The sequence below is a fragment of the Paramisgurnus dabryanus genome, chromosome 19 (assembly GCF_030506205.2).
Source record: "Paramisgurnus dabryanus chromosome 19, PD_genome_1.1, whole genome shotgun sequence".
Taxonomy (NCBI): Eukaryota; Metazoa; Chordata; class Actinopteri; order Cypriniformes; family Cobitidae; genus Paramisgurnus; species Paramisgurnus dabryanus.
The window spans coordinates 23,877,784-23,904,677 of NC_133355.1; the positions used below are offsets into that span (position 1 = coordinate 23,877,784).

The 26,894-nt window shown below is 38.0% G+C and overlaps 1 protein-coding gene across 1 annotated transcript; it reads left to right on the top strand.

Moving 5' to 3' along the window:
- The first annotated feature begins 427 nt into the window (after positions 1–427).
- On the top strand, positions 428–26,894 carry col28a1a (collagen, type XXVIII, alpha 1a). The gene is made up of 34 exons (XM_065294505.2): positions 428–551; positions 6,731–7,296; positions 8,103–8,123; positions 8,232–8,291; positions 10,011–10,064; positions 10,970–11,014; positions 11,108–11,134; positions 11,324–11,368; positions 11,442–11,486; positions 13,634–13,687; positions 14,798–14,866; positions 15,004–15,072; positions 15,224–15,292; positions 15,392–15,460; positions 15,557–15,625; positions 15,733–15,801; positions 15,934–16,002; positions 16,108–16,179; positions 16,784–16,852; positions 17,574–17,645; positions 18,257–18,325; positions 18,501–18,569; positions 18,656–18,724; positions 18,816–18,884; positions 18,987–19,055; positions 19,142–19,210; positions 19,313–19,381; positions 19,532–19,612; positions 22,044–22,079; positions 22,160–22,196; positions 22,278–22,829; positions 22,922–23,055; positions 25,392–25,638; positions 25,976–26,894. The coding sequence occupies exons 1-34, from the start codon at positions 431–433 to the stop codon at positions 26,152–26,154; spliced, it is 3,483 nt and encodes a 1,160-aa protein (XP_065150577.1). The 5' UTR covers positions 428–430; the 3' UTR covers positions 26,155–26,894.

Consider the following 26,894-nt stretch of genomic DNA (forward strand, 5'->3'; position numbering starts at 1 on the left):
ATTATAAGTAAGGGAAGATTGTGAATTTTTAGCACAGAAGTTCATAAAACACATGTACCATATTGTGCATGGTAATCTCTGGACAGTTTAAAGGATAAAGCCCTCATGACACTTTTAGTGTGTCTAAGGCAAGATGTGGATTATGTGGTTTGTAGTGTAACTGTAAAGATCATTTTTTACAGCAAATCTGAGCAGAAATTAGATCATAGCAGCAATAAACCACAAGGGCTACAGTTATATAGAGACTTTAGTGACTTTACCACAGTGGGGGAGATTACCAGGTATTATGGTTCAATAGCATACTTCACTAAATTTATGATAACTGTTTTATGGATGCTATTTAGCATAGCAACTTATCTGCAATTATATAAATAAATGATAATGACAAACAATGAGAGTATAACATACATTATGTGCGTAGGTTTGGAGGATGCAGTGCAGAGTGTTGCTGTGTCTCCTGCTGTTAACGCTGTGCTGGAGAGTAAGAAGCCAAACCAGAAGAAAACACAGACAAAAGCCCGAAAATAATGTCATCCAAAATGACGTTAAAAGTAAGAAGCACAACTGTGGCCCTGTTTGTCGGTCTGTCCACCCATCTGTCTGTCTGTCTGTCTTTCTCTCCGGCTGTCAATCAGCCTGCCCACCCATCTGTCTGGTTGTTTGTCTGCCTGTCTATCTGCCTCTTTATCTGTGTGTCTGTCTCTCTGTTATTTTTTATGTCTCTTTATCTACCTGTCAGTCTGTCTATTTGCCTCTTTATCTGTGTGTTTGTGTATCTGTCTGTGTTTTTGTTTCTCTATCTGTGTCTCTATCAGGGCCGTGCACAGACATTTTGAGGGGCAGTGGCCCAAACCAAAAAGGGGGCACTGGGGGAGGGCACAATTTATATGGTTTTAACAATATGATGTGTTATAGATCAGTATCAGAAAAAGAGAAGTGATTATAATGGAAAATATACTTAATAACAAGAATTAAAGTGTGACAAAACTGCTTAATAATATGATTTACGTGCTGAAGCTTTGAATCCATGTTTACAATTTTGAAGAGCTTTTGCAGCCTTCCTTTGCAGTCTTCTTTTTTTTGTGAAAACATTGTTTTTTATTTTTTTTGTCTACAAAGTGTGCCAACAACAGCAAATTTGGTGTTATTTATATTAGACAATCACTGTAATTCTAAGAATGTTTACAACTAAGTTGTTAGCACTTTTAGAAGACCAAGAGCAAATCATTACCCACAGAAATACAAAAACATACGAAAGCCAAGAAAGGTCATCCACATTTTTATTTTAGCTGCTTGTTTTCTCATGATCTCGAGATAACAAAAGTTGTTTTCATGTTATCCTGACATGATAATCCAAATGCCATAATGTAATTTCCTGTCCATAATATTAGTTTATTTTGAAGTGGACTGCTGATGCATATATGAGTTGGGTTACCACGCGTAGCTCATTGTCGATAGACTTAATAAATAAATAAAGTTTGATGTTCGTGAATTTAGGGACCATCTCTAAAGTAACAATGTACACGTTTCTATCTTCAATAGTATTTAACAGTTTATTTGAATAAAAATAAAAAATCTAAAAAAGTGTGCGTAGTTGACAACCACATGAACACTTTACAGTTGGTTTTGTGACTCTTTGTTGACTTTAAGTAACTCCATTTTAATGCTGTTTAAGTAGAAACGTATATGGAGATATTTTATAGACGGTCCCTAAATTCACCGCGCTATCAAATGGTCAATTATTGGCAAATCTGTTTCCTCTTGAGCGAATCCCTGATCCAAGTAAAATCTAATTTGTTCATTCATGCTAATTTAGCTAAATATGCTTTTGCTGTCTAAAAATTATGTTCTTTTGTAAGCTTTAATCACATCACAAGAATACAACTGTTATCTCGAGATAAGGAGAAAATTAAATCGTGATCACGAGAAAATAACCAAGCAAAAATAAATATAGTACACGACTTCTCTCGGCTTCAAACTACCGACTTACTAATTGAGCAGCTTAACAACTGAGGTAATGTAATGAATCTACCTGTTAATACAACAAACTGTCGTCTCTGCCCTTCAAAGAGTGGACACAGATTGTGAGAGATGCTGCGTAGCGGGCGGGAAATCACGAAGTGGATTACCAGAAAAGGTGGATCTTTAGACGAGCGGTAACAGAACACTTTGACCCGGGTTGGCGCCGGTTGGTGAGAGGGGCACCTCAGCTGATTAGGGCAGAGGGGCAGTTGCTCTAGCCACCGGGCCACCCCCCTGTGCACGGCCCTGGTCTCTATCTGTGGGTCTGTCTGTCTGTCTTTCTATCTGTCTGTTTGTTTGTCTGTCTGTCTAACTGTCTGTATCTCTATCTGCCTGTCTGTATGTCTGTCTCTTTATCTACCTATCAGTCTTTCTATCTGCCTCTCTATCTGTGTCTTTGATTATCTGTCTGTCTGTCTTTCTGTCTCTCTTTCTGCTTTTTTGTCTGTCTGCCCCTCTATCCGTCTGTTTGTTTGTTTGTCTGTATCTCTATCTGCCTGTCAGTCTGTCTATCTGAATCTCTATCTGTTTGTCTCTCTGTCTGCCTGTCTGTTTGTCTTTCTGTCTCTTTATCTACCTGTCAGTCTGTCTTTTTGCCTCTTTATCTGTGTGTTTGTGTATCTGTCTGTGTTTTTGTTTCTCTATCTGCTTCTCTATCTGTGGGTCTTTCTGTCTCTCTATCTGTCTGTTTGTTTGTTTGTTTGTCTGTCTAACTGTCTGTAGCTCTATCTGCCTGTCTGTCTGTCTCTCTATATGTCTGTCCGTCTGTCTATCTGTCTCTTTATTTATCTAGCAATCTTTCTATCTGCCTCTCTATCCGTCTGTTTGTTTGTCTGTCTGTCTGTCTGTATCTCTATCTGCCTGTCAGTCTGCCTATCTGCATCTCTATCTGTTTGTCTTTCTGTCTCTTTATCTATCTGTCAGTCTGTCTATTTCCTCCCTATGTGTGTTTGTGTATTTGTCTGTCTGTCTTTTAGTCTCTCTACCCAGTGGTGTCAAAAGTATTCATATTCATTACTCAAGTAGAAGTATAGATACTAGGGTTTAAAAATACTTTTGTAGAAGTTGAAGTATCAACTCAAGCTTTTTACTCAAGTAAAAGTGAAAAAGTACTGGTTTCAAAACTACTTAAAGTATAAAAGTAAAAGTAATGTAAGGAAAAAATGTCATTAAGGTAAAAAGCCTAGGCCGCGCCACAGGGGCCTTTTGTGCACTACCCTATCTCCTCTAAAACATGTTTCTGTCATAATAACTATAGTGTTATATTACAGTTTTTCTCAATTGCTTTGGCACATTTTTTGCAACAGTCTTATTATTCTCTAAACTGTGAGTGCAAATGTCACAACTGTTTGCTGGAACTTCAGAACTTAATTGCATGTCTGCAAAATGAAGTTACACACCCAAAACATTTTATTCATGCTTCAAAACCTAGTTATCTTGTCAGTAATTTGGCCAAGGGCACCAAAATATAAAGTATTTTTGTCATCGTGTGAGCAACACTGGTCAAAATGTTTAGTTGTTTTTTCACCATGAAAGTCCACCATAGAAAATAAGGTTTCATAAAAAAATCGTAATAATTGAGAAGAGTCAACAGTACATAGAAAAAAAGTAAATGAACATTTCTATTTATTCACTTCATTTATTTTTGTATGTGTATTACATTTAAACTGAAATCTTGCTTGTCCAATTGCTGTACATTTCATATTTCCTATGTTACAAAAAAAATATAATAGAAAATAACTACAAAATAACCTCAATGATAAACTAATTATTCTTGTTGGACATCCTGTCGCTCTTGTTGGTCAGGCCAAAGATTTTCATCCACATCACATCTTATGTTTTCCATTGCCATGCACCAGGGAAAAAATCTCCAATGAAGCAGACATTACAAACAATATCAATGTCAGATATTTATGGAATGTACATGCATGTTTAGTAGTTTTTGATAAGTGAATGGATCGTTTTGAATGTGATGGCGTACACGATGACAAATGATTGAGAAGTTGTGAAGAGTTTGACAGTTTAAGTGAGAATTGACTCATCAGTTTTGATCAACAAGCCATATGCAATTAGTTGTTGGGCAAACTGCAGACGATTGTACTTATTGTTTGCACACATGTGCCAAAGCATTTGCAATTTGCTCAAATCAATAAGAAATTCCAATCTGATGTAAACAATAAGCTAATTGTTTAGAGATCTGATCTTATTGTTTTGGAAAATAAAATTTTGAGAATTGAGCCAAAGCAATTGAGAAAAACTGTAAAAATGTTAATGTTAAAAAATTTGGGATGCACTAGGGCCAGGGGTAGGCAACGTCAGTCCTGGAGTGTCGATGTCCTGCAGATTTTAGCTCCAACCCTTATAAAACCTTAGCTACCTGTATTTTCAGGTGACTTTATAGACCTTTATTAGTTTGTTCAGGTCTGCTTGATTAGACCTGGAGCTAATCACTGCAGGACATCGGCACTCCATGTTGCCTACCCCTGCACTAGACTATCTGTTTCAACCACATACGGTACATGCCCATTAAAAATGAACGCATTTCAATACAATGCGAACAAATACATTAAAGCAGTGGTTCTCAAACTGGGGGTCGTGAGATGGTGCCAGGGGCCCCAGTTTTATAATATTTTATGAAATACATTACTTTATTATAAATTCTGTGTAATTAAACCTCAGAAAAATAAGGCTACTAAACAAAAGCAATACATTGTATAATTTTATATGTTCGTTGTAAGTTTAAGAATGTTTATGTCATACATTTTCTTTGGGGGGTCGTGAAGGAATCCACTGTACACAAGGGAGGCCGCAAAAAAAAAGTTTGATAACCACTGCATTAAAGAACCACATATGTGTACTACTGAGCATTAACATGTGTTCCATAGAGAAGAAGATATGATGACTAGTTGCCTATAAATATTGTAATGGTGCAAAAAGTCAAACTTCAGAGCAGGGCCGCTGCTGGCAAAACTTTTACAGTGGTGCCCTCTTTAGTTAAAAAAACAACAAAATCACACACAACTATAGTATGTGTGAGAATAGAAATATGCTATTGTTATCATCATTTATAAATGTATTTTGACAGGCAACACAAACTACAAATATGCAATTATATATTATAGCCTATATTTCTGAATCTGTACTTGTGTAGCTAATGGACTTTAGTATACTTTACTTTAGTCAGTATAAATCCAAGCAATTAAGGAGAATTACTAAATGTCTTTCTTGTAAGTAAATTCAAAAAGTCAGGTTTAAGGAAACAGCTGATGTCCATTTACAAAAGCAAAAGTTTGTATGCATGGTTGTGTGTTTGATTGATTTAACACTCAAGCATTCAGCTAAGTAGGTTTTGTTAATGCAAATAAAATTTAGGGCAGTTATTAGCATATACAAAACAACAGATGTATTTAGCATAGATATCTTTGCCATGCTTCAAAACGCAACGCAGCACAATGTCATTTAAGTTGAACACCTGAAGTTATATGATATAAATTGGTATTGTTACACTATTTTAATCACACAGATGAGTTGGTGTCAGCAGCCAGCTGTACATTTACACAGGCTTGTGAATATGAACTGACCTGAAAGTGATGCGCGAGTTTTATTTCGTACTTTTCCATTTGAAGACAGAATGCCGCGTTCTGTTACTGTACAAACGGATGGCGGATGATATCAAAGCATCGCGAGAGCAAACTGCTCCGCATGCTTTTTAATCGCTCTCGCGGTTCTTTTGTGTTTATCTGTGCCGCAGCATCGAACAAACTTTTGATCATCTGCAGTCGGCTGGGGGGGCGGGGGCGGGGATTGCGAACAAACCAATAGGGTGTCGGAATGGTGTATGTTTATACTTCTCATCCAACCACAATCGCATTCATCTGGATGATGCAATTTATCAAGATAGGTTTTTTAACGATGACAAGCCGGAATGTAAAAAAAAAGAAAACAAGCCGAAATAAGAGAAGTAACGAGGCGATTTTTAAAATGTAAGAAGAAGAAAGTACAGATAATTGCGTGAAAATGTAAGGAGTAGAAGTAAGTCGTCTGAAAAATAATTACTCCAGTAAAGTATAGATACCCAAAATAGCTACTTAAGTAAGGTAACGAAGTATTTGTACTTCGTTACTTGACACCTCTGTCTCTACCTACCCATCAGTCTGTCTATCTGTTTGTCTATCTGCCTGTCTGTCTCTTTATCTGCCTGACAGTCTATCTATCTTTCTGGCTATCTGTCTTTGTCTATCTGTCTGTAGTCTCTCTATCTGCCTTTCTGTCTGTCTGCCTCTCTATCCGTCTGTCTGTTTGTTTGTTTGTCTGTCTGTCTGTCTGTATCTTTATCTGCCTGTCAGTCTGTTTATTTCTATCTGTGTCTGTCTGGTTGTTTATTTTTGTGTCTCTTTATATACTTGTCAGTCTATCTATCTGCCTCTCTATGTGTTTGTGTCTGTCTGTCTGTTTGTATTTCTGTGTCTCTGCCTGTCTATTTTTCTGTCTGCTTTTCTGTCTATTTGCCTGCCTGTCTTTCTGTCAGTCTGCCTGTCTTAGTTTTGTCTGCCTGTTCATCTGGTAACCTGCCTGTATGTCCATATGTTTGTCTATCTGCCTGTCGGTCTGTCTGTCTATCTGTTCACCTGTCTGTTTACTCACCTACAGTAGCACTTTACTGTAATGTCTTATTATTATTCTCCTACTATTTTCCTGCATTTCTCAGCTCTATTTTGTCCAGTGGAGGTGGCCTTTTTGTTGGACAGCTCCGAGAAGGCCACAATGCCTCTGTTTGAGAAGCAGAAGAACTTTGTGTTGCGTTTCAGCACCAAACTGATGCAGCTGCAGGTGCCAGGCTGGCATATGCGGGTGAGACTCGCCGCCCTGCAGTACAGCAGCACTGTCTCTGTGGAACACAACTTCCGAGACTGGCAGGACATCGACGTTTTTCAAAGCAAAGTGAATTCAATGACCTACATTGGCCATGGGACCTACTCATCTTACGCCATCTCCAACGCCACTCATCTATTTACCCGACAGACCGCCCCCAGCAGCCTGAGAGCTGCCATTTTACTGACGGATGGGGTGGACCACCCGCGCAGCCCCAGTGCTGTGAACGCAGCGGCAGATGCAAAAAACCGCAACATCCGAGTGTTTGTCATTGGGCTGTCGGGTGCCACACTAGATGAGCAGGATAATGGTGGACTGAGGTCCATCGCCAGCGCACCACCACAACAGCACCTGTTCAGCCTCACCGACACACAGTTGGATGACAAGCTTTACAGAGAACTGGTGAGTGGTGGGCGTCGGTGATAGTAGGATGGTACTTAAATGTAAAGCACAATGGCAAAACCTCAGGGCGTGTGATCAAAAAGTTGCTGTTTTGTTTCATTATAATTACATTTAAATATTATATTCATTTACCAGATGTTGTTTTTATCCAAAGCGACACCTAAAACATCCTGTATTATCGTGTTGCTCCAAATCTGTATGACACATTTTTAATGGAACTGCTTTTTATATAAAGTCAAGACAGGGACTGTCTAAAATCTCCATTAACATAAACACCATTGAAGTGTATACAGTATTAAGTTCCCAATACTGTATCAGTTTTTGGTTGAACTATTCCTTTAACCCCAAGTAGTTGTACCAGTTTTATAAACAAATTGCTTTGGCTAAAATAGCTAAATGACCATTTACCTACCAAGGTGCTACACAACTCATAGATGTCCTAAATCATACTCAATGTTCCAAACACTATTAAAAGCAAAATAAAAAACCCATTTCATTTAATTGACTATTTTTACAAAATAATGTGCCTGGAGTCAATTTGCATATTTCAATATCTATATTTTTATGTTTTGTGTTCATTTTATCTGAAGATATGACATGATGGATCAAGTATTCAAGAGTGCAGTGTAATAATGTTGTTTAATCTGTGTTACAGTAATACAGTGCAGTAAATAAATTGTACTTATGTAGTCCTTAACATTTAAAAATATATATTTGTTGGCATACAAACACATTTCTATCACTATAGTGTATGTAAGGTTCATACTGTGCGTGTCCGTCTGAAATGTCTTTGTTCTGTTTTACAGAGTGAAATTGCTAACGTGGTTGTAAGTATGTTTAGATACATTAGCTTATAAAAACTGTTTTGTCATACAGTATAGTGGAAAATACTTGCCGTGTATGTATCTCATTGGTGGTTTCATATGCTTTTACAGTGTCCACAGGCCAAATCTTGTCTGTGTGAGAAAGGAGAGAGGGGTCCTCCTGGAAATCCAGTAGGTTTAGCTTCAATTACTAAACACTGTAAAAATAAAGGTGCTACATGATGACATTTTTGGTTCCTCAAAAAATAATTCAATCAAAGGTCCCTAGAAGAATAATTTATTTCTTAACTTTTTATAATCAAATCAAACCTTTTTCATTACAAAAACCTTTTATGAAACAATAACGTTCTTCCAATAATGTTAAATTATCATTCAGCCAAACAATAGTTCCACTGTGGCACCTTGAAGCACCTTTATTTTTAGGAGTGTGCCTCAGTCTGTCTGACAGCTCTGTTAATAGATTAATTAAAAAACGCTTCAGTATCAAAATATATTTATGTAAATGCTGCTATACATAAACTGTAACAGAACAATATAAACCTTTACTCTTCTAACTGAACTGTATGTATGTACATCAATGTCTTTTAAACATGACTAATATTTCCTCCATGGCTGACCTTACAATAACGTTGTTTAAACTAGACTAAGAGCTTGACCTGATCTGGTCACAACAAAATAGGCTCAAAATATTTGCACCCAGTGTGCTCTGTTTAAGAACGACTGCTAAACAACAGAACCCATGTAATGTGAACGCTTAGCTTGTTCAGTTTCTCGAAAACTTGGTTTCTCTAAGATTGGTTCACAGATTATGAACTGTTAAGCCTCTCTTTCACATGTGCATTTCATCATCTGTAACATAGAGGAGTTAAAAGTCAAGGCCAATTAATGGGCAGAAAACAACTTAAACAACTTGCACTGACATATGTAAGGGATAATCCACGGCCAGCCATGCATTAAAGGGTTTTAATGCACGACGTAGAGGCGAAGAACCACCCGACGCGTAGCGGAGGGTGGTTGCCTCTGCGAAGTGCATTAAAACCCTTTAATGCATGGCTAGCCGTGGATTATCCCGCTTATACCTTGGTTATTTGCCAAGTTAAAGCTGTAATTAATGTTTACAGTGTAATTTTAACCGACAGGTAAAAAATGACGGTCATCTTCTTAAGTTAAGGCTCACACTCCGTCTGCTTTAAATAAAGTAGTGCCATTGTATTGCATTTATTTAAATGAATTATCATATTTATTTAAACTCATTAAATAATTTATGAATGACAGCCAACACTGACAGTGACAAGGCAATCTTTATTTGAACTAATCATTTATTTAAATGAATTATGTAAAGTGTGAAATAAAACCGACGTCTCTAACCACGATTACTATATAAGGACACATTACATTTATTGAAATGGATTAAATTAAATGAAAACAAAAATCAAACAGTTGGAAATCTCTCTCTCGCTCTCTCTGCAAGTGTAACTGTGTTACTATGGTTACCAATGTTTATAGTAGTGGATTAATTTCTAACTTTAATCAAACTGACTGGAACTACCTGTGCGTTAAACGGTTTTAATGCACACCTTCCAGCCAATCAGAATCGAGTATTTAAACAGACCATGGTATAACTTAAAATACATCAATACCCTTTGTTTTGCCTTAAAAGTAATGTTTTTAGTAAGGCATGTTTGTTAAAACTAGTTATATTTCCTAGTTAAACTATGATCTAGTCCTGGTTTAAGATAATCCCTGTCCAGGAAACACCCCGTAAAGTTTAATAAGAGGTCCTCATATGAAGTTCAGTTTTACATTTCTGAATTTTGAAGAACATTTTATTCATTACAGTGCTTGCATGTTCTTTAAAAAGTACTTCTGTATTTCTTTTTTTTTTATTAGGGAAAACCAGGCGATCCGGGAATTAATGGGCTGGCTGGTCCAAAAGGATCAAGGGTAAGCCCACTGCTATCTCATGGCAATTTGTAAAAATATTATGAAGTGGCTAATTCGTATCAATTACTACAACCACATTCATACATTTTTGTATGATTTGCCTTCCCCCCTGTGACATTGGGGTTAGGGAAGGGGTTTGATTATTGTTTTTTACAGACTGATCTCATGGAAAGTCGGGTTAAAGTCAAGAAAATTTTGATAAATTTATCCGTGTCCATGGCACGAAATTCAGCTTTTTTCATGTCTTGAGCACGATTGTCTCTTTCGTGTCACTCACACGAATTTCTATAAATCTGTTGCACGACTGTCTTTTTTGTTTCATTTTATGTATTATTTTCTCATTGTTTTTTCCTATTTTCTTACCATTGTTGCTTGGGGTTGGGGTTAGAATCACTTTCTGTTACATTTATAGACATCCTTTCCCAAACCCCAAATCTAACCCCAACTCCAGGTGAGAATTTTAAAAACGGAAGAAAAACATGAAGAAACCAATACATCGTGCCACGGACACAAAAAATTATTCATAGAAATTTCTGTGACACGAAAAAGACAAAAAAGAATTTCGTGCCATTGGACACAAATAAATTAATAAATATTTTTGTGACTATAACACTACTTTCATGTTTTATGAGATCATGTTGTTTTTTTATAATAATCTTACATTTTTGCACAATTAACTTTGTACAAATTCATACGAGTTAGCCTACTTGTGTAATATGTATGAATTCTCGCGAGATCAGCCTGATAAGCCTCATTTCAGGGCACTAAATCTGTCTTATGTTTAGGGAAGCATCAATATTCTTATATTTTTTTCATGCAACGCATTCACATTTTTTAAGAATGTGTAAACATTTTATTTTTTTATTATTTTGATTATAATTTTTTTTTACCCTTTGTATTCACAGGGCGAACCAGGTTTAAATGGGCATCCAGGATTAGAGGGTATTAGGGTATTATATCCTTTAATTATTTGCCTTATATAATATTATATAGTATGTTTGTTGATTTGTTTACTGAGGAGTAATTTGGTTCTTTTGTTGCAGGGAAGGCATGGACCTAAAGGAGAAAAGGCTAGTATATGTTTGTTAAAACCAAAACATTCAGTCACATCAGCCTGAGGGTGAAGCACTATGGGTAATACTGGACACAGTACAGTGATAAATTCTCTCTCTCTCTCTCTCTCTCTCTCTCTCTCTCTCTCTCTCTCTCTCTCTCTCTCTCTCTCTCTCTCTCTCTCTTTCTTTTTCTGTGTTCTGTAGGGAGGAAAAGGAGAGTGTGGGACCCCGGGAATGAAAGGAGTTCAAGTAGGTTTATACATTATGTGATTTTCTGGATCTGTGATCCACAGTGTTCATCACCTTTACTTTGTTCCCACAGGGTCCAGAAGGATCTTCCGGGCCTCGAGGACCAAGAGGAGATCAGGTTACTTTTTCATTGAATTTCTTTATAAATAAATTACTTTCGATTCGTAAATCATGAGCCGAACATGTTTTAGTGAGATTTTGTTGATAAATCCTTAAATCCCAAATATCTGCAAATCTCCATACGTGCAGAACAATAACACTCCCATTATTATGAATGAGAGAGTGGCATACCATTCATTGCAGTGAGGAAATGATCATGCATACACAGACAGACAGAGACTTTGATCACTTCTCCATCTCATGCACATATGGAATGTGATTGTGGGATTACTGATATCCATACACTAATATAGCAAAGCTAAGCAGAGAATACAGGCCTTCGCTGGATTGTTTCCCTCTGACTGCTTCCGTTGTCTACCGGGATTAGCGTATGATAGAGGGTTTTTATCTACACCTATTCCCATTGGTTTTCTATGCCTGTGATTTTGTGATGACAGCAGCCTCCGCTTCTGAACCCATTCAGATTTAGAGAGGCTGAGTACCACTTTCATTTCCCACATAGATTTATCTTCTGTGGTGAAAAATTGTCCGGCTGTCGTGGGTGTCCTGTGATATCACATTATAACTGATGGCATAGTTAAATAAAAACAATACAGTTCATTATTTAAGGTCTTTATACACCACTGATAATAAAGTTATGTAGATTATATTGCATTTCTGTCAAGAGATCCTTCTAAAAGTTACACAATGCACCTTTAAACAAACTGTTTTGGTTAGAGCTTGAATACCATTCACTTTATTTAAAGGACAAGTTCGGTATTTTACACTCAAAGCCCTGTTTTCAGATTGTTTATGATGAAATAGAACGGTTTTGACTGAAATTTGGACATATGCGGCTGCCCCGAGAATTTTGGGGTGTTTGTGTTTCACCTCCCACCTTTACAATGGGTTTAATGGTGCACTGGAACAATCCTTCCTAAAATGCATTAAACTTTCGTTTACAAAGACGTGAAACTCACCGAGTGGTCAGGGGTGTTCACTGGTATGCTCACACAAAAATCGCTGCAAAATACGCATTCCAACAGGTTTTATCGTAGTTTTTGCCAACTCCATTGACATGTATTAGATGTGCTGACAGTATTACTCCGCGCCGGGAACTTTGTTTCTATTCTTGCAATTGGCAATGGCGGATTAGCGCCACCACCTGAGCTGGAGTGTCTATTATTCAAGCTCTCAGCGGAAGAATATGTAAGGGATAATCCACGGCCAGCCATGCATTAAAGGGTTTTAATGCACGACGTAGAGGCGAAGAACCACCCGACGCGTAGCGTATTTTTTTAAATATTTAAAAAAATTTAAATATTTATTTAAACTCATTAAATAATTTATGAATGACAGCCAACACTGACAGTGACAAGGCAATCTTTATTTGAACTAATCATTTATTTAAATGAATTATGTAAAGTGTGAAATAAAACCGACATCTCTAACCACGATTACTATATAAGGACACATTACATTTATTGAAATGGATTAAATTAAATGAAAACAAAAATCAAACAGTTGGAAATCTCTCTCTCTCTCTCTCTCGCTCTCTCTGCAAGTGTAACTGTGTTACTATGGTTACCAATGTTTATAGTAGTGGATTAATTTCTAACTTTAATCAAACTGACTGGAACTACCTGTGCGTTAAACGGTTTTAATGCACACCTTCCAGCCAATCAGAATCGAGTATTTAAACAGACCATGGTATAAATGGGTGTGAGGCGTTTGGAAAATAGGTCCACAAGTTTACAACGAATGCTAAAACAGCTGTTGGAAAGCATCTTTTGCAGCGATTTTTGTGTGAGCATATCAGTGAACACCCCTGACCACTCGGTGAGTTTCACGTCTTTGTAAACGAAAGTCTAAATAGGAAGGATTGTTCCACTGCATCATTAAACCCATTGTAAAGGTGGGAGGTGAAACACAAACACCCCAAAATTCTCGGGGTAGCCGCATATGTCCAAATTTCAGTCAAAACCGTACTATTTCATCATAAACAATCTGAAAACAGGGCTTTAAGTGTAAAATACCCAACTTGTCCTTTAATATTTTAACCATTGTGTTGACTGTACAACTAACTGTACAATATTTTTCAATGTGTTTATTGTTTACTGATGTATACTGTATAAAGACCAATATTTGGTTGTCTTTCCATTTAAGGGGCCAAGAGGCAGTCCTGGTGACTCAGGCCCTGAGGGCCCTATTGGACTTAAGGTAAGGAGATGTTAAGGATTTAAAATCATGAATGGTTACAATCATGGGTTAAATTGAGATTTGTTATGTGGGGGGGCTCTGCGGGGAGGGGCACTTCAAGGGGTAACATGTTTAATACTGATGATAGCAAAGCCACTGATAGGATTTGATAAGTTTCAGCTTTAAAGCTGTGCCAATGGTTGACCCAAAATATTTTAAAAAGAGCTTCTGAATTTTAAATGATGCAAATCTATGAGTTTGACGCCCTATATCCATTTGTTGCACATGTCATTATGCATAACTGATCAAACTTTAAAGGAAGTTAAAAGAATCAACCTCCTTGAATAATTCTAGGCATAAGATAGGCTACCCAAAAAGACTCAATTAACAAGAAAAGGTACAACACACAGTACTGTATCATCAACATGTCTTATAAATTAGCCATAGAGATTCCCTATGCTGGTCAGCAGCTAAAACAATCATATAGTTAGGTTTGATTTGTGTAATCAAAATACATTATTTTATTAAACTATACAATAGTTATATCCAGTGTTATCCTTAACATAATGTAATTAGATGAGTGACATACATACTTTAATCCTTTACACGTTTCTAGTCTTCTATGAAGTTTTCTCGGCGTGGGCACCATTATTACCTCTCTCTCTCTTTCTCTCTCTCTTTCTCTCTCTCGCTCTCTCGTCAAATGATCCTGCGTGAGAGCGCGTTCTTGAAGTTCTGAGTTTTTTCGCTTGAGTTGCATAACTTGCACGAAGACGCATTTAAAGGGAAAAGCGCGTGTTTTCGCGGCAATTGCGGCGCCCAATTCGCGTCATTTTCATCGCCCCGTGCGAGGACGCGCCTGGTTGCATCTTTGCATTGACTTTGTATGTAATCTGCTCGCGCAAATCGTTGAATTTGCGTTGGTGAGTATGCCCCATAATGAATGAAAACGCATTATTCCCTTCGCGTCAGTACACACGCACAAGCGCAGCGGGCATACACTGGCAAGAGCAGAGCGCGACCTTCAGCCTATGTGCCGGGGCTTAGCCCCGGACGGCCTCGGACCAATTTAAACCCTGGTTACAATACATCATAAAACCCATTATAAAATATCACTAACATCTTTCCCAGGGTGAACGAGGACATAGTGGACCTACCGGACCAGCAGGCGACCCCGGCATTGGGTTTCCTGGGGCCAAGGTAATATCAAGCTTTAAACTATTTTGGGTTTCACAAATATTTTTCAACACAACATTTATATAACACAATACAATATAGATATGGACAAAACAAGGATATGGTAGAATAATATTCGTGAATTCTTTATGTTTGCTAAGGGGGACAAAGGCAGCCAGGGCAGGCCTGGGCCACCTGGACCTATTGGTATAGGCGAGCAAGGACTACCAGTGAGTTTAGGCCCACAATACTTTATGAAACTGTTCAGATTGAACTGTTCAGAGATACTGTACTTCATTGTGCTATACCTGCTCTAATGTAGTAACACGGTACAAACAGACACCAAGTGTATTGTATAATATACTAAATGTCTCTTTTTAGGGCCCACCAGGACAACAAGGAGTTCAAGGCAACCAAGGTTTTCCAGGGGAGGGTTTACCAGGGCCAAAGGCAAGAGTTAACCAGATCTCCATTGACCACTGATAGCAGTACAGAAACATTTGTTTATTAAAGATCAGCTCCTTTAACTACACTACACTGTGCTTTTAGGGTGACAGAGGATTTGGGGGCCCTAAAGGTGTTCGTGGACCTCCAGGTGAAGGAATCAGGGGGGAGAAGGTAGTGCATTTTCTCCAAATAAAACATGATGGTGTTGAATGTTATGAGATTAAGAAATACAACACAGCTGAAAGTTATTGTTGTGTTTTTTTGTAGGGTAACATGGGGGAACCAGGTTTGCCTGGATTGATAGGAGTTCCAGGAGCAGGGACTCAGGGAGAGAAGGCAAAGCAATGTTCTTAACCAACATCCAAACCTTTGCTGTATTTCAGAGGTAGTCAAAGTACGTCATCCATCTTAAAATCCATTTGTTGTGACATCTTTTATTACAGGGTGAACAGGGGCCCATAGGACCACCCGGCCCAAGGGGTCATTCTGGAGTGGGCATTGCTGGTCCTAAGGTACATTGTGTCTTTATTTTTTTGATCTGGTATGAATTGTATACTGTAATGAATATTGTAAAATGTAGAGTTCAGGACACCAAGGAATCCGTGGCACTGTTTTTATTTGCTTATTGTTACCTTTGATATCAGGGAGACCAGGGCTTTCCGGGAGAGCCGGGACAACAAGGTGAGAGAGGAACCGGGGAACCTGGGCCAAAGGTATGAATAATAGAAATGCTCCTTTAAATTTTGCCATGTTTTGATACAGACAGGCAAATTCATGTATAAATGTTTTATGTAGTAGTGGTATGTCTGTGATTTTAGGGTGATTCGGGACCAGAAGGAGCACCGGGTATTCCTGGAATCCCAGGAGAAGATGGCTCTATTGGTCTAAAGGTAGATCAGATGTTTATTATGAGTTTAAAAAAACCCGATTATAATCAGATTACATTGTGGGCACTTTAAAATTTAATTATGATCCCATGAATTATTGACTCCAAAACACATGTGGACACATAAAAATCATAGACAGTAAAAAAGATGGACGTAGTGTTCGTGACGTCACCCATAGGTTTCTGAAGATCATTTTTGAAGCCAATAGTAGGCGTTGCCTACCATTACCATCTTGGCCGTGCGTCACCGCGCATCACTCACAGATTACCAAAAATGGGTAAAGAGGTGGGATGTGGGTGAAGCTGAGGTGACTGGTGGAAACCAAGCCCGCGTAGCTCGACTCTAGTGACAACAGGTGCATCTCACCCATCACTTTAGTGGTCACGCCCTTAATTATGCAGAACTTTAAGGCTTATGTGATGGTATACTGTATACTTTTGTTCAAACCACAAGTGTGATTTTTTTCTTGGCTTAGATCAAGTCACTTTCATGAAGAATTAAAAAAGATTTTTTAAATGCCGATGTCCAATTACTTGTTGCGGTCCTTTTTGAAGCCCTTATCCTAGCATATGTACTACACTACAGTATATATTATCTATATCTGCAGGGTGAGATAGGTTTGCCAGGTTTACGAGGACCAGAGGGAGCACCAGGAAAAGGAATCCCTGGTGAGAAGGTACAGTGACATTCCCATTGACATCATATTACCTCATTAGATTTTGTCACATTAGATAGATCTAGTTGCAATTTAACGGTGATTAATAGGCCTACAGACCGTCATGAATTTGGAAAAAATACATTTCAGGGAATTAAAATGTACAGTACCCATGTGAATGAAAAACAGATACAGTACATTTCATGCCACTCAATGCAAGGGTGTTCACTGTAAAAAGCGAACACATTTATTTATCACAGTGTGTTTACAGTGTATAAGTTAGAGCTAAACATTTTCAGGACATTTTTATTATAAAGAATTATGATATTTTATTATTTTATTGCCTTTAATTTATTCATTATATCAGAAGTTTTTTTTCTGTTAAAAAAAAACTTTAAATCATTGGGAGTAATGAAAATTACAGTAAAACAAGAAAACATTTTATGTTAGATTTATTTATATAAACTTTTAAACCTGATAATTTGTAAACTCAAATTGAATTAAAATATTAACTTATAATTATTTTACAAAATTTCTTATTTTTATTTTGGGGTGAAACATGGTCGATGATATACTCAAAAGCTTGTACTTAAGAATGAAATACTGCACTCTAATCTTAACCATCTTTTATGAGTCTGTCATATACTTTATAATATATGAACAAAAAAGTTACATAATATATCAAACACTGTTTCCTCTAAATGTATTGCTTTGGGGGAATTGTTTGCGAATCTTTTCATAGGGGGACCAGGGTGTCAGAGGACCTCGGGGTCTCCCTGGAAGTCCCGGAGCAGTGGGGCCTCCAGGGTCCAAGGTGGGTGGCACAGTGACTGCACTAAAACACATTTAACACATTTTAGACAGTCTGGTTTTGCACTAGAAATGTGGAGGTTAATGTTAAGGTTATCGTGTTTAGAGCTTTGGAATGTCAGTTTTTATAATTTAAGACTTTTAAACACTTCATAAGCAGGTTTTAGTCTTTTATGGCTCCTCATAATTAAGGTTTGAATGGTCAAGCTTGTGCGATCAAAACATTTGGCCTTCAAAATAACCTGGACTTTGTTGTGAAAGAATTGCAAACAGTTACAATCTTTTATCATGGACATAGTCAAGATATTTAAGGTGAGGCACAGACTATTAAACAAGACAAGGATGATATTCATTTTTTATAGCACATTTTACTGTATAGGTAAAGTGTCTTACACAATCAAAGAAAAAATGCATATAATTATTAAAATATGTTTATACTATTTTTATAATTATCTACATAATGTATAAATTTATCTGCTTTCAAATCTTTATATTTTACTGTTATTCTTTATGTAACTATGATTTAAATTCAGCTTTTCTACAAGCTTTAATAAACCACACAATGGGATAACAGATTTAGTTATGTTAATAACACATTTTCTTTCATGTATTTAGGGAGAACCTGGACGTTTCGGTATGATGGGGTTACCGGGACCGCCGGGTCGAGGATTACCTGGTTCAAAGGTCTGTGACTACACAAACAATTCACTAACCAATATTCAGTCATTCTACAGTTGATTTAAATAATAATAATAACAGTAGAGATCTCTGATATACTTAGATACTTAAAAAAAAAGTTTGTGTAAGATTTGTCAAGGTTTATTCTGTAATAATGACAGTGCTTGCATGTTTTTGTTAGGGAGAATCAGGACCTGCAGGCCCCCAAGGTCCTGTTGGAGAGCCAGGGGTCGGGACTGCCGGGCCAAAGGTAACACCATCAGATATGCATTTTAGTACTGATATTATTTTTTGGCACTCATTCACTAAAACAAATGCTATGTTTGAATATTTCAGGGTGACAGAGGAAGTCCTGGGCCAATGGGGCCACAAGGAATAAAGGGGGATGGTTACCCTGGGCCCCAGGTGTGTGATGGAGATACAGCCTTAAATTAAACTTACTGCAAGTAAAATAGAATACAAAATACTATAATCTTTCTATGTTATATCTTTTTAGGGACCTCCAGGGTTGCCTGGGCTACCAGGAGAATTTGGACCCGAAGGTCAAGGAATTCCTGGACCAAAGGTACTGTAAAACAAATCTAATTCATGATAACTTACTCCTTTTACTTTCCATTGCATCAGTTAAGTCTGAATTTTAGGCTATGAAGATGTTGTTTGTTCTCAGGGAGACAGGGGCTCACCTGGTGCTACCGGCCCTTCAGGGCCTCCAGGCATTGGAGTGATAGGGCCAAAGGTTGTAAATCACTTTTTTACAGAACTAAATTGTGTATTTACTCATAGTTTATTCAATACTGATTAAGAAATTTGAGTTTTTTGCAGGGTGCAACCGGCAAGATTGGTGTTCCTGGTCTTCCAGGTGTTCCAGGGGAGGGTATCCAGGGGCCCAAGGTAAATACTGTACACAATGATCTTACTCACACAGGCATTACTTTTATTTTATCACTGAAAATCATGCAATTTGAATGCCAAGAAAACATGTTATAATTACAGGGAGAGCCTGGGTTTCAAGGGTCCCCTGGTCCTAGGGGGCTTCCAGGTGATGGTCTGCCAGGAGATAAGGTACCAAATAAGCACACACTGGCTGAAAGTAATATATGTCTTTAAAGTTGATTTATATTAATCATGTTAACCCATTAACTTTGACAGTGGTAATAAAAATATATACATTTTTAAGTGATAGTAAAGAATAACACATGCTTGTGATTTCAGGGTAACAGAGGCCTGAGAGGGGAACAAGGGAGCAAGGGAGAAAGAGGAGAACATGGCAAGCCAGGAAAATCCGGACCTAAGGTTGTAGATGCTTTTGAACAACACTTCAGTTGATCAACTTATATAAGAGATGAACACCTCATCTAACTCTCACCTGTAAAACCAATTCAGTCTGGCCTGACAATCAACTCTCACCTGACTCACCTCACTCCCAGCTCAAATCACTCTCACCTCACTCTTTCAACTCACTTTTAAATGATGAAAAGCTTAGCTCATTTGCACCTCACTCCCGATCACACCTGATTATTATCTTCACTCACTCCTATTTGATGATCAGCTTAGCTCATTTGCACCTCACTCCCAATACCACCTGACGATCAGATCATCTTAATCCCTCACTTACATTTTAAATAATTCCCACCTCACTCTTTCAACTCATTCCCATCTCAGCTCATTCCCACCTTATCCCCATCTCACTCAACTCACTCCCGCATGGTGATTATCTCACTCTTACCTGATGATCAGCTCAGCTCATTACCACCTCACTCCCATTTTAAATCACTCTCACCTTACTCTGTAAACTCACTTCCATTTGATGATCAGCTGAGCTAATTGCACCTCACTCTCACCTGATGATCAGCAAAGCTCATTACCACATCATTCTCAGCTCAAATCACTCCCACCTGATTAGCTCAGCTCATTCTCACCTCACTCCCATCTCAAATCGCTCGCACCTCATTCTGTCAACTCACGTCCATCTGATGATCAGTTCAGCTAATTGCACCTAACTCTCATCTGATGATTAGCTCAGATCATTCCCACCTCACTTTCAACTTACTCCCACCTGATGATCATCTCACTCTCACTTGTTGATCGACTCAGCTCATTACTTCCTAATTTTCAGATCAAATCACTCCCACCTGATTAGCTCAGCTCATTCTCACCTTACTCCCATCTCAAATTACTCTCACCTCACTCTGTCAACTCACTTTCATTTGATGATCAGCTCAGCTAATTGCATCTCACTCCCATCTGATGATTAGCTCAGATCATCCCACCTCACTTTCAGATCAAATAATTCCCACCTCACTCTTTCAACTCATTCCCACCTGATGATCATCTCGGCTCATTCCCATCTCACTCTCAACTCACTCCCACCTAATGATCATCTCAGCTCATTCCCACCTCACGCTCAACTCACTCCCAACTGATGATCATTTCACTCCCACCTGATTAGCTCAGCTCATTCACACCTCACTCCCATCTCAAATCACTCTCACCTTACTCTGTCAACTCACTTTCATCTAAGGATCAGTTCAGTTATTTGCAACTCACTCCCACCTGATGATCATCTCAGGTCATTCCCACCTCACTCTCAACTCACTCCCACCTGATGATCATCTCACTCTCACTTGATTGACTCAGCTCATTACTTCCTAATTTTCAGATCAAATCACTCCCACCTGTTTAGCTCAGCTCATTCTCACCTTACTCCCATCTAAAATTACTCTCACTTTACTCTGTCAACTCACTTCCATCTGAGGATTCGCTCATCTTATTGCACCTCACTCCCACCTGATGATCATCTCAGCTCATTCCCATTCCCATCTCACTCTTAACTCACTCTCAACTGATGATCATCTCACTCTCACATGATGATCGGCTAAGCTCATTACCACTTCACTTTCAGCTCAAATCACTCCCACCTGATTAGCTCAGCTCATTCACACCTCACTCCGATCTCAAATCACTCTCACCTTACTCTGTCAACTCACTTTCATCTAAGGATCAGTTCAGTTATTTGCAACTCACTCCCACCTGATGATCATCTCAGGTCATTCCCACCTCACTCTCAACTCACTCCCACCTGATGATCATCTCACTCTCACTTGATTGACTCAGCTCATTACTTCCTAATTTTCAGATCAAATCACTCCCACCTGATTAGTTCAGCTCATTCTCACCTTACTCCCATCTAAAATTACTCTCACTTTACTCTGTCAACTCACTTCCATCTGAGGATTCGCTCATCTTATTGCACCTCACTCCCACCTGATGATCATCTCAGCTCATTCCCATTCCCATCTCACTCTTAACTCACTCTCAACTGATGATCATCTCACTCTCACATGATGATCGGCTAAGCTCATTACCACTTAACTATCAGCTCAAATCACTCCCACCTGATTAGCTTAGCTCATTCCCACCTCACTCCCATCTTAAATCACTCACTTTACTCTGCCAACTCACTTCCATCTGATGATCAGCTCAGCTAATTTTACCTCACTCCCACCTGATTATCATCTTCTCTCCCACCTCACTCTCAATTCACTCCACCTGAGGATAATTTCAACTCACTACCATCTGACCATCAGCTCAGGTCATTCACACCTCACTCCCAGATCAAACTCCCACCTCAATCTCTCAGCTCATTCACACCTAACTTAAACAGATGGTTAAAGATTATGTATTGTAGATAACTTAACAAACAACTCCATAACTAATATTGTAGGGAAAAGAAGGACAGAAAGGAGAGCCTGGCTTATCGGTGAGTCAAAACATCATACACCTTTCACTTTATCTGAGCAAATATTGTATATTTAATTTACATCTCTATTTATGTTAAAGAAAGAAGAGGTGCTTCAAGTAATTTTGGAAATATGTGGTATGTAACCATTCCTAATACTTTAACACAAAATGTATAAATAAGCTTAGTCGGGACAGAACTATGTTTTTTTTCCTTCAGGAAGTGGACTCAAATGCAGAAGTCCTCTGGAGCTGGTCTTCATCATTGACAGCTCAGAGAGTGTTGGTCCTGAGAACTTTGAGGTGGTGAAGGATTTCGTGAACGCACTGATTGACCGCATGTCCGTGAGCTGGGATGCCACTCGTGTGGGTGTGGTGCTCTACAGTCACGTGAATACGGTGGTGACCAGCCTGCAGCAGATGTCCGACCAGTCTGGAATCAAAGCTGCTGTGCGCAGGATGCCGTACCTAGGAGAGGGGACATTCACAGGTAGCGCCATCCGCAGAGCCGCTCAGCTCTTCCAGGCAGCCCGGCCAGGTGTGAGGAAGGTTGCGGTTGTGTTGACAGATGGGCTGGCAGACAGACGAGACAAAGTGAGGTTGGAAGAGGCTGCGGAAGAAGCTCACTCTGATGGAATTGAGATCTTTGTCATTGGTGGCATGGACAGCAGTAACTCAGACTACCCAGAGTTTAAAAATGAGATGAACCTTTTAGCCTCTGATCCTGATTTGGAATACATCTACTTGATCGATGACTTCATGACACTACCCTGTACGTTGTCCAAACTGATATGTCTAAGTTCTGATTTCTGACATCATATGGTCCTTTAAATTATGAGTTTTTTATGTTTTTATATTTTTTAGCATTGGAGAATAGGCTACTGAGTCAAATCTGTGAGCGTGATGAAAGCAGCGCTTTTCACCCATTTAGACCCAGTCCTGTTCCAGACAAACCTGAGTCCACCACCAGTAATTATTTCACTACAGATAGCAAAGAGGTACTCCTGCATACTTCTACACAAGCACACAGAAATAACTTCTAAACTAACAATTAATATGATATATGCAAAGGTTGTTAAATCACTTATTAGAAAATCAAGGATATGTGTTATTTAAATGTAAAGTAAAATGCCCTGGCATATTTCAGTGGTTTAGGAAAAAGGTAACATTTCCACTTATAGAAATTTAAATCTTATCACTTAAAGGTAACCTAATAAGGCATTTTTAAAAAATGTAATATTAGTCTCAAAATGTGTTCAGGTCTAAACACCCAATAGATAATTTATCACACAATGTTAAAAAGGACAATTTTTGGATGCGCTAGAAGTGATGTTTTGGTGTGTGTCTCTTTAAATGCAAATGAGCTGCTGCTTTCCTCCTCGTTTACTGGTATCTACACTGAAAACATAGCATTTCTAATAAGACAATTACCTTACATCTTTACGAAAAAATTAGATGCAAAAAAATGCGGTAAAGTGCATCTCGGAGAATAGCGCAGACGCTCTTCACACCACAAGTTGGCATGTGTGCCACACGGCCGAAATGAGAAAGACTTGGTCCGGACTGTCACTGTCTGGAGGATAACTAGCCAGTTGATAAAACATCTCGGAGAATAGCGCAGACTCGCTTCACACCACAAGTGTGTAAGTTCGCAGGTGATTTTGTTGTTTAAGCAACCTGCTAGCTAGGTTTCACGTCCCTGTTGATTAGATATAATTGTTGAGCGCTCTTGCTCAAGTTATTTATGTGCATTATTTACATGCTACAGTAGTTACACTCCTTTAAGATAATGTAATTAATAGTGGGAAATAATACGTTATTACAATTTTTGCGCTATCTATCATCGTTCGCCAGACGTTCTACAACATCAGCTTTAGTTTGTGTTTATTAACCCTTTAGTTAAACTTCATCATGCAGCTATTCCCGTTAGAGGTAAAAACATTTAATTAATTAATAATCTAGTATGTGTTCGTTTCTGTCATGGTTTCTTCAAAATTAAGTTTTATTTGAGTTTTTACAAATAAAAATATTTTAAATTTTATCATAACGTGTACGCCCCGCCCCTTTGATTGCCACGCCCCTGCCCCCCCCCCTTTGCCCAGCACATCCCTACCACCTTAACTAACACATTTTCTGTGGGAAACACTGCATAATGAATGTATATATATTATATATAAACAAAAAAATTCTTACATGTATATATGTAAGAATATATATATATATATATATATATATATATATATATATATATATATATATATATATATATATATATATATATATATATATATATATATATATATATATATATATATATACATAATATTTACACACAGCAAAACACATATATTATGCAAAAAAATACTTTTTTGGGGGATTAATCTAGATTAAGCATTATTTAATATACAAATTATGATCTAACTGTGGTCTTTGAACGGTTGTGGGCGGGGCCTGTGTAAAGTCACGTTATAATTAACTTAAACAGATAGTTAAGGATTATGTACTGTAGATAACTTAAAGGAATATTTCACTCAATTGAAATATGAATATATATTTAAATGAGGTCATCTATGTAGTAGAAATGTGAAGTTTTTTTTTAGAAATTGGTGCCTTCTAGGCCGAGAAAAGACAGAAAATGTGTTTTTTGCTAATGTGAATGAAAGACACCAAATCCCAGAATGCATTGCTTTGCTGCTCTATGAGGCCACACCTACCGGTTCGAGAGGGTACGTACACACCAAACGCAGGGAATCGCGTTACTCGCACTAGAATAATTGCGGGATTTAACTTCGTGTAATGCAAATTTTTTGCTCGAGTTGAATATTTTCAACTTGGGCGAAGACGCGTTTGAGGCGAATAGTGCGTGTTTTCGTGCCAAACAAGCCGCCCATTACGCGTCATTCGTATCGCCCCACACAAGGACGCGTCTGATCGCATCTTGGCATTGACTTTGTATGTAATCTACTCGCGCAAAACGTTTAACTTGCATCTGGTGTGAACAGTGAGACTGTTGGGGTTTTACGGGGATTCAAAAAAAGAAGTAGGCAGATTTTTATCATTACAAGGTGGTTGTGTCACACACTCAGGCGACACACAAATAATGAAATTTGAATTCTTCATATTAGGTGACCTTTAATGTTTTATACCATTTATACAATTTGCACAGTTTCTGATTGCACAGACAAAGTCAGATATGCTCAGTGTTCTCATCGGCTCGTAAAAAATAGTATGAAATCTTTTTCGCCACAGACTGTGTTGATAATTTATAAAGAACCCACTGACTTTGTGATTGATGATCTTGTGGTCATGGTCTAAAAGTCTCTCTTCATCATAGGCTGAACTTCCAGCAGAGTTTGAGACACCTTCTCCTCCTCAACTAACAGACTATGAAGACATGATTTTTAATGGGTCTGCCTATGAGTTCCCTATGGTTACAGCCGCCCCATCTGGGAACATGATGGGACCCCAGTCCTCTAACTCAGCAGTGGGACCCCAGATACCTACAGATGTACTGCGTATTCCAGAAATCAGCCCATCTCCACAAACGTTACTTCCGCCTCAGCCCGAGGTCTTTGTAGAAGGTAACTCACACATATTGACTGATATAAATGTTTCAGTATAAGACTAAAAAGATGTAATTTTGTACTTGGCATTAACATCTGTCTCAGGGGATCCACTCCAGGTGTTACCGTTTGTATGCCATTTTGTTTCTATATTCGTTTTGAGGTTGTGGTTCAATGATAATGGATTAATAAATTACCGTAATTTGTCAGGGAAACATCACTTATATGTGCCCTTTAATTGTGCCCGTTGTAAACTAATTATAATACTGCCCCCCTTTATCTAATCTTTAACTGTGCAGAACACATGAAAGATGCATTTCAATTGAATTGTATTACATATGACATCTTTTTTTAGATGGAGGCTGTATGCAGGGATTGGACCCCGGGCCATGTAGGACATATGAGGTGATGTGGTACTATGACCCAGAGGCAAACTCATGTGCGCAGTTCTGGTATGGTGGTTGCCAAGGCAACAGCAACCGTTTTGATACAGAAGACATTTGTAAAAAAGCTTGCGTGCAGACAATACAATGAAGCATAATGCTTTATTCATCAGGTTTGTATCACTGATTTATATTTATCAAGCTATGTGTCACCATTACAGTTAGATATGTCACCCTCTCTGTGAAATCCAGGTTTAAGCTCATAATCTGAGATTAGGAGCATCAAAGTTTGATTTCAGTTATTGATTTCTCAATGATCTTTAGTTAATATTAAAGATATTAAGGATATATTTTCACAGAATGTTCTTTATGTAGGATGATTTTTAGGTAGAAAACAGTCAATTAAAACAAAAGACACAACTTTATGTTCATTTAGTGAATCGCTGTTGTGCTTTTATTTAAATGAGAAATGGCAAATTGTGGTTTACTGTACTCGCACTGAAAGTGTTTTGTTTAATCTTTCATTTTTCTATTTCTTCCAACAAACTAGAATTTTGTATGTTGCAAACAGTGTGAAACAAATATCATTGTAGAAGTATATTTCTGTTCAATATGAATAATTGCTTTATCTGTACAACAATATACAATTCTAGTGAGTCACATTATTTGTCAGTGTACCCTGTCAGAAAAAAATGATAAAAATGATCCCTAGCGTTGCATCTAAAGAGTTAATATTGGCACCTCAGATGTAGGCTACATAACACATCTGTACCTTAGTAGTACAAAGTAGGAGCTTTTTAAAGGCTACTGCCAAAGTGACAGTTTTGGTTAATTTTTTGACCATGTATATTGTTTATTACATATGGAAGCCCATTTTCGCCACATAAGAAA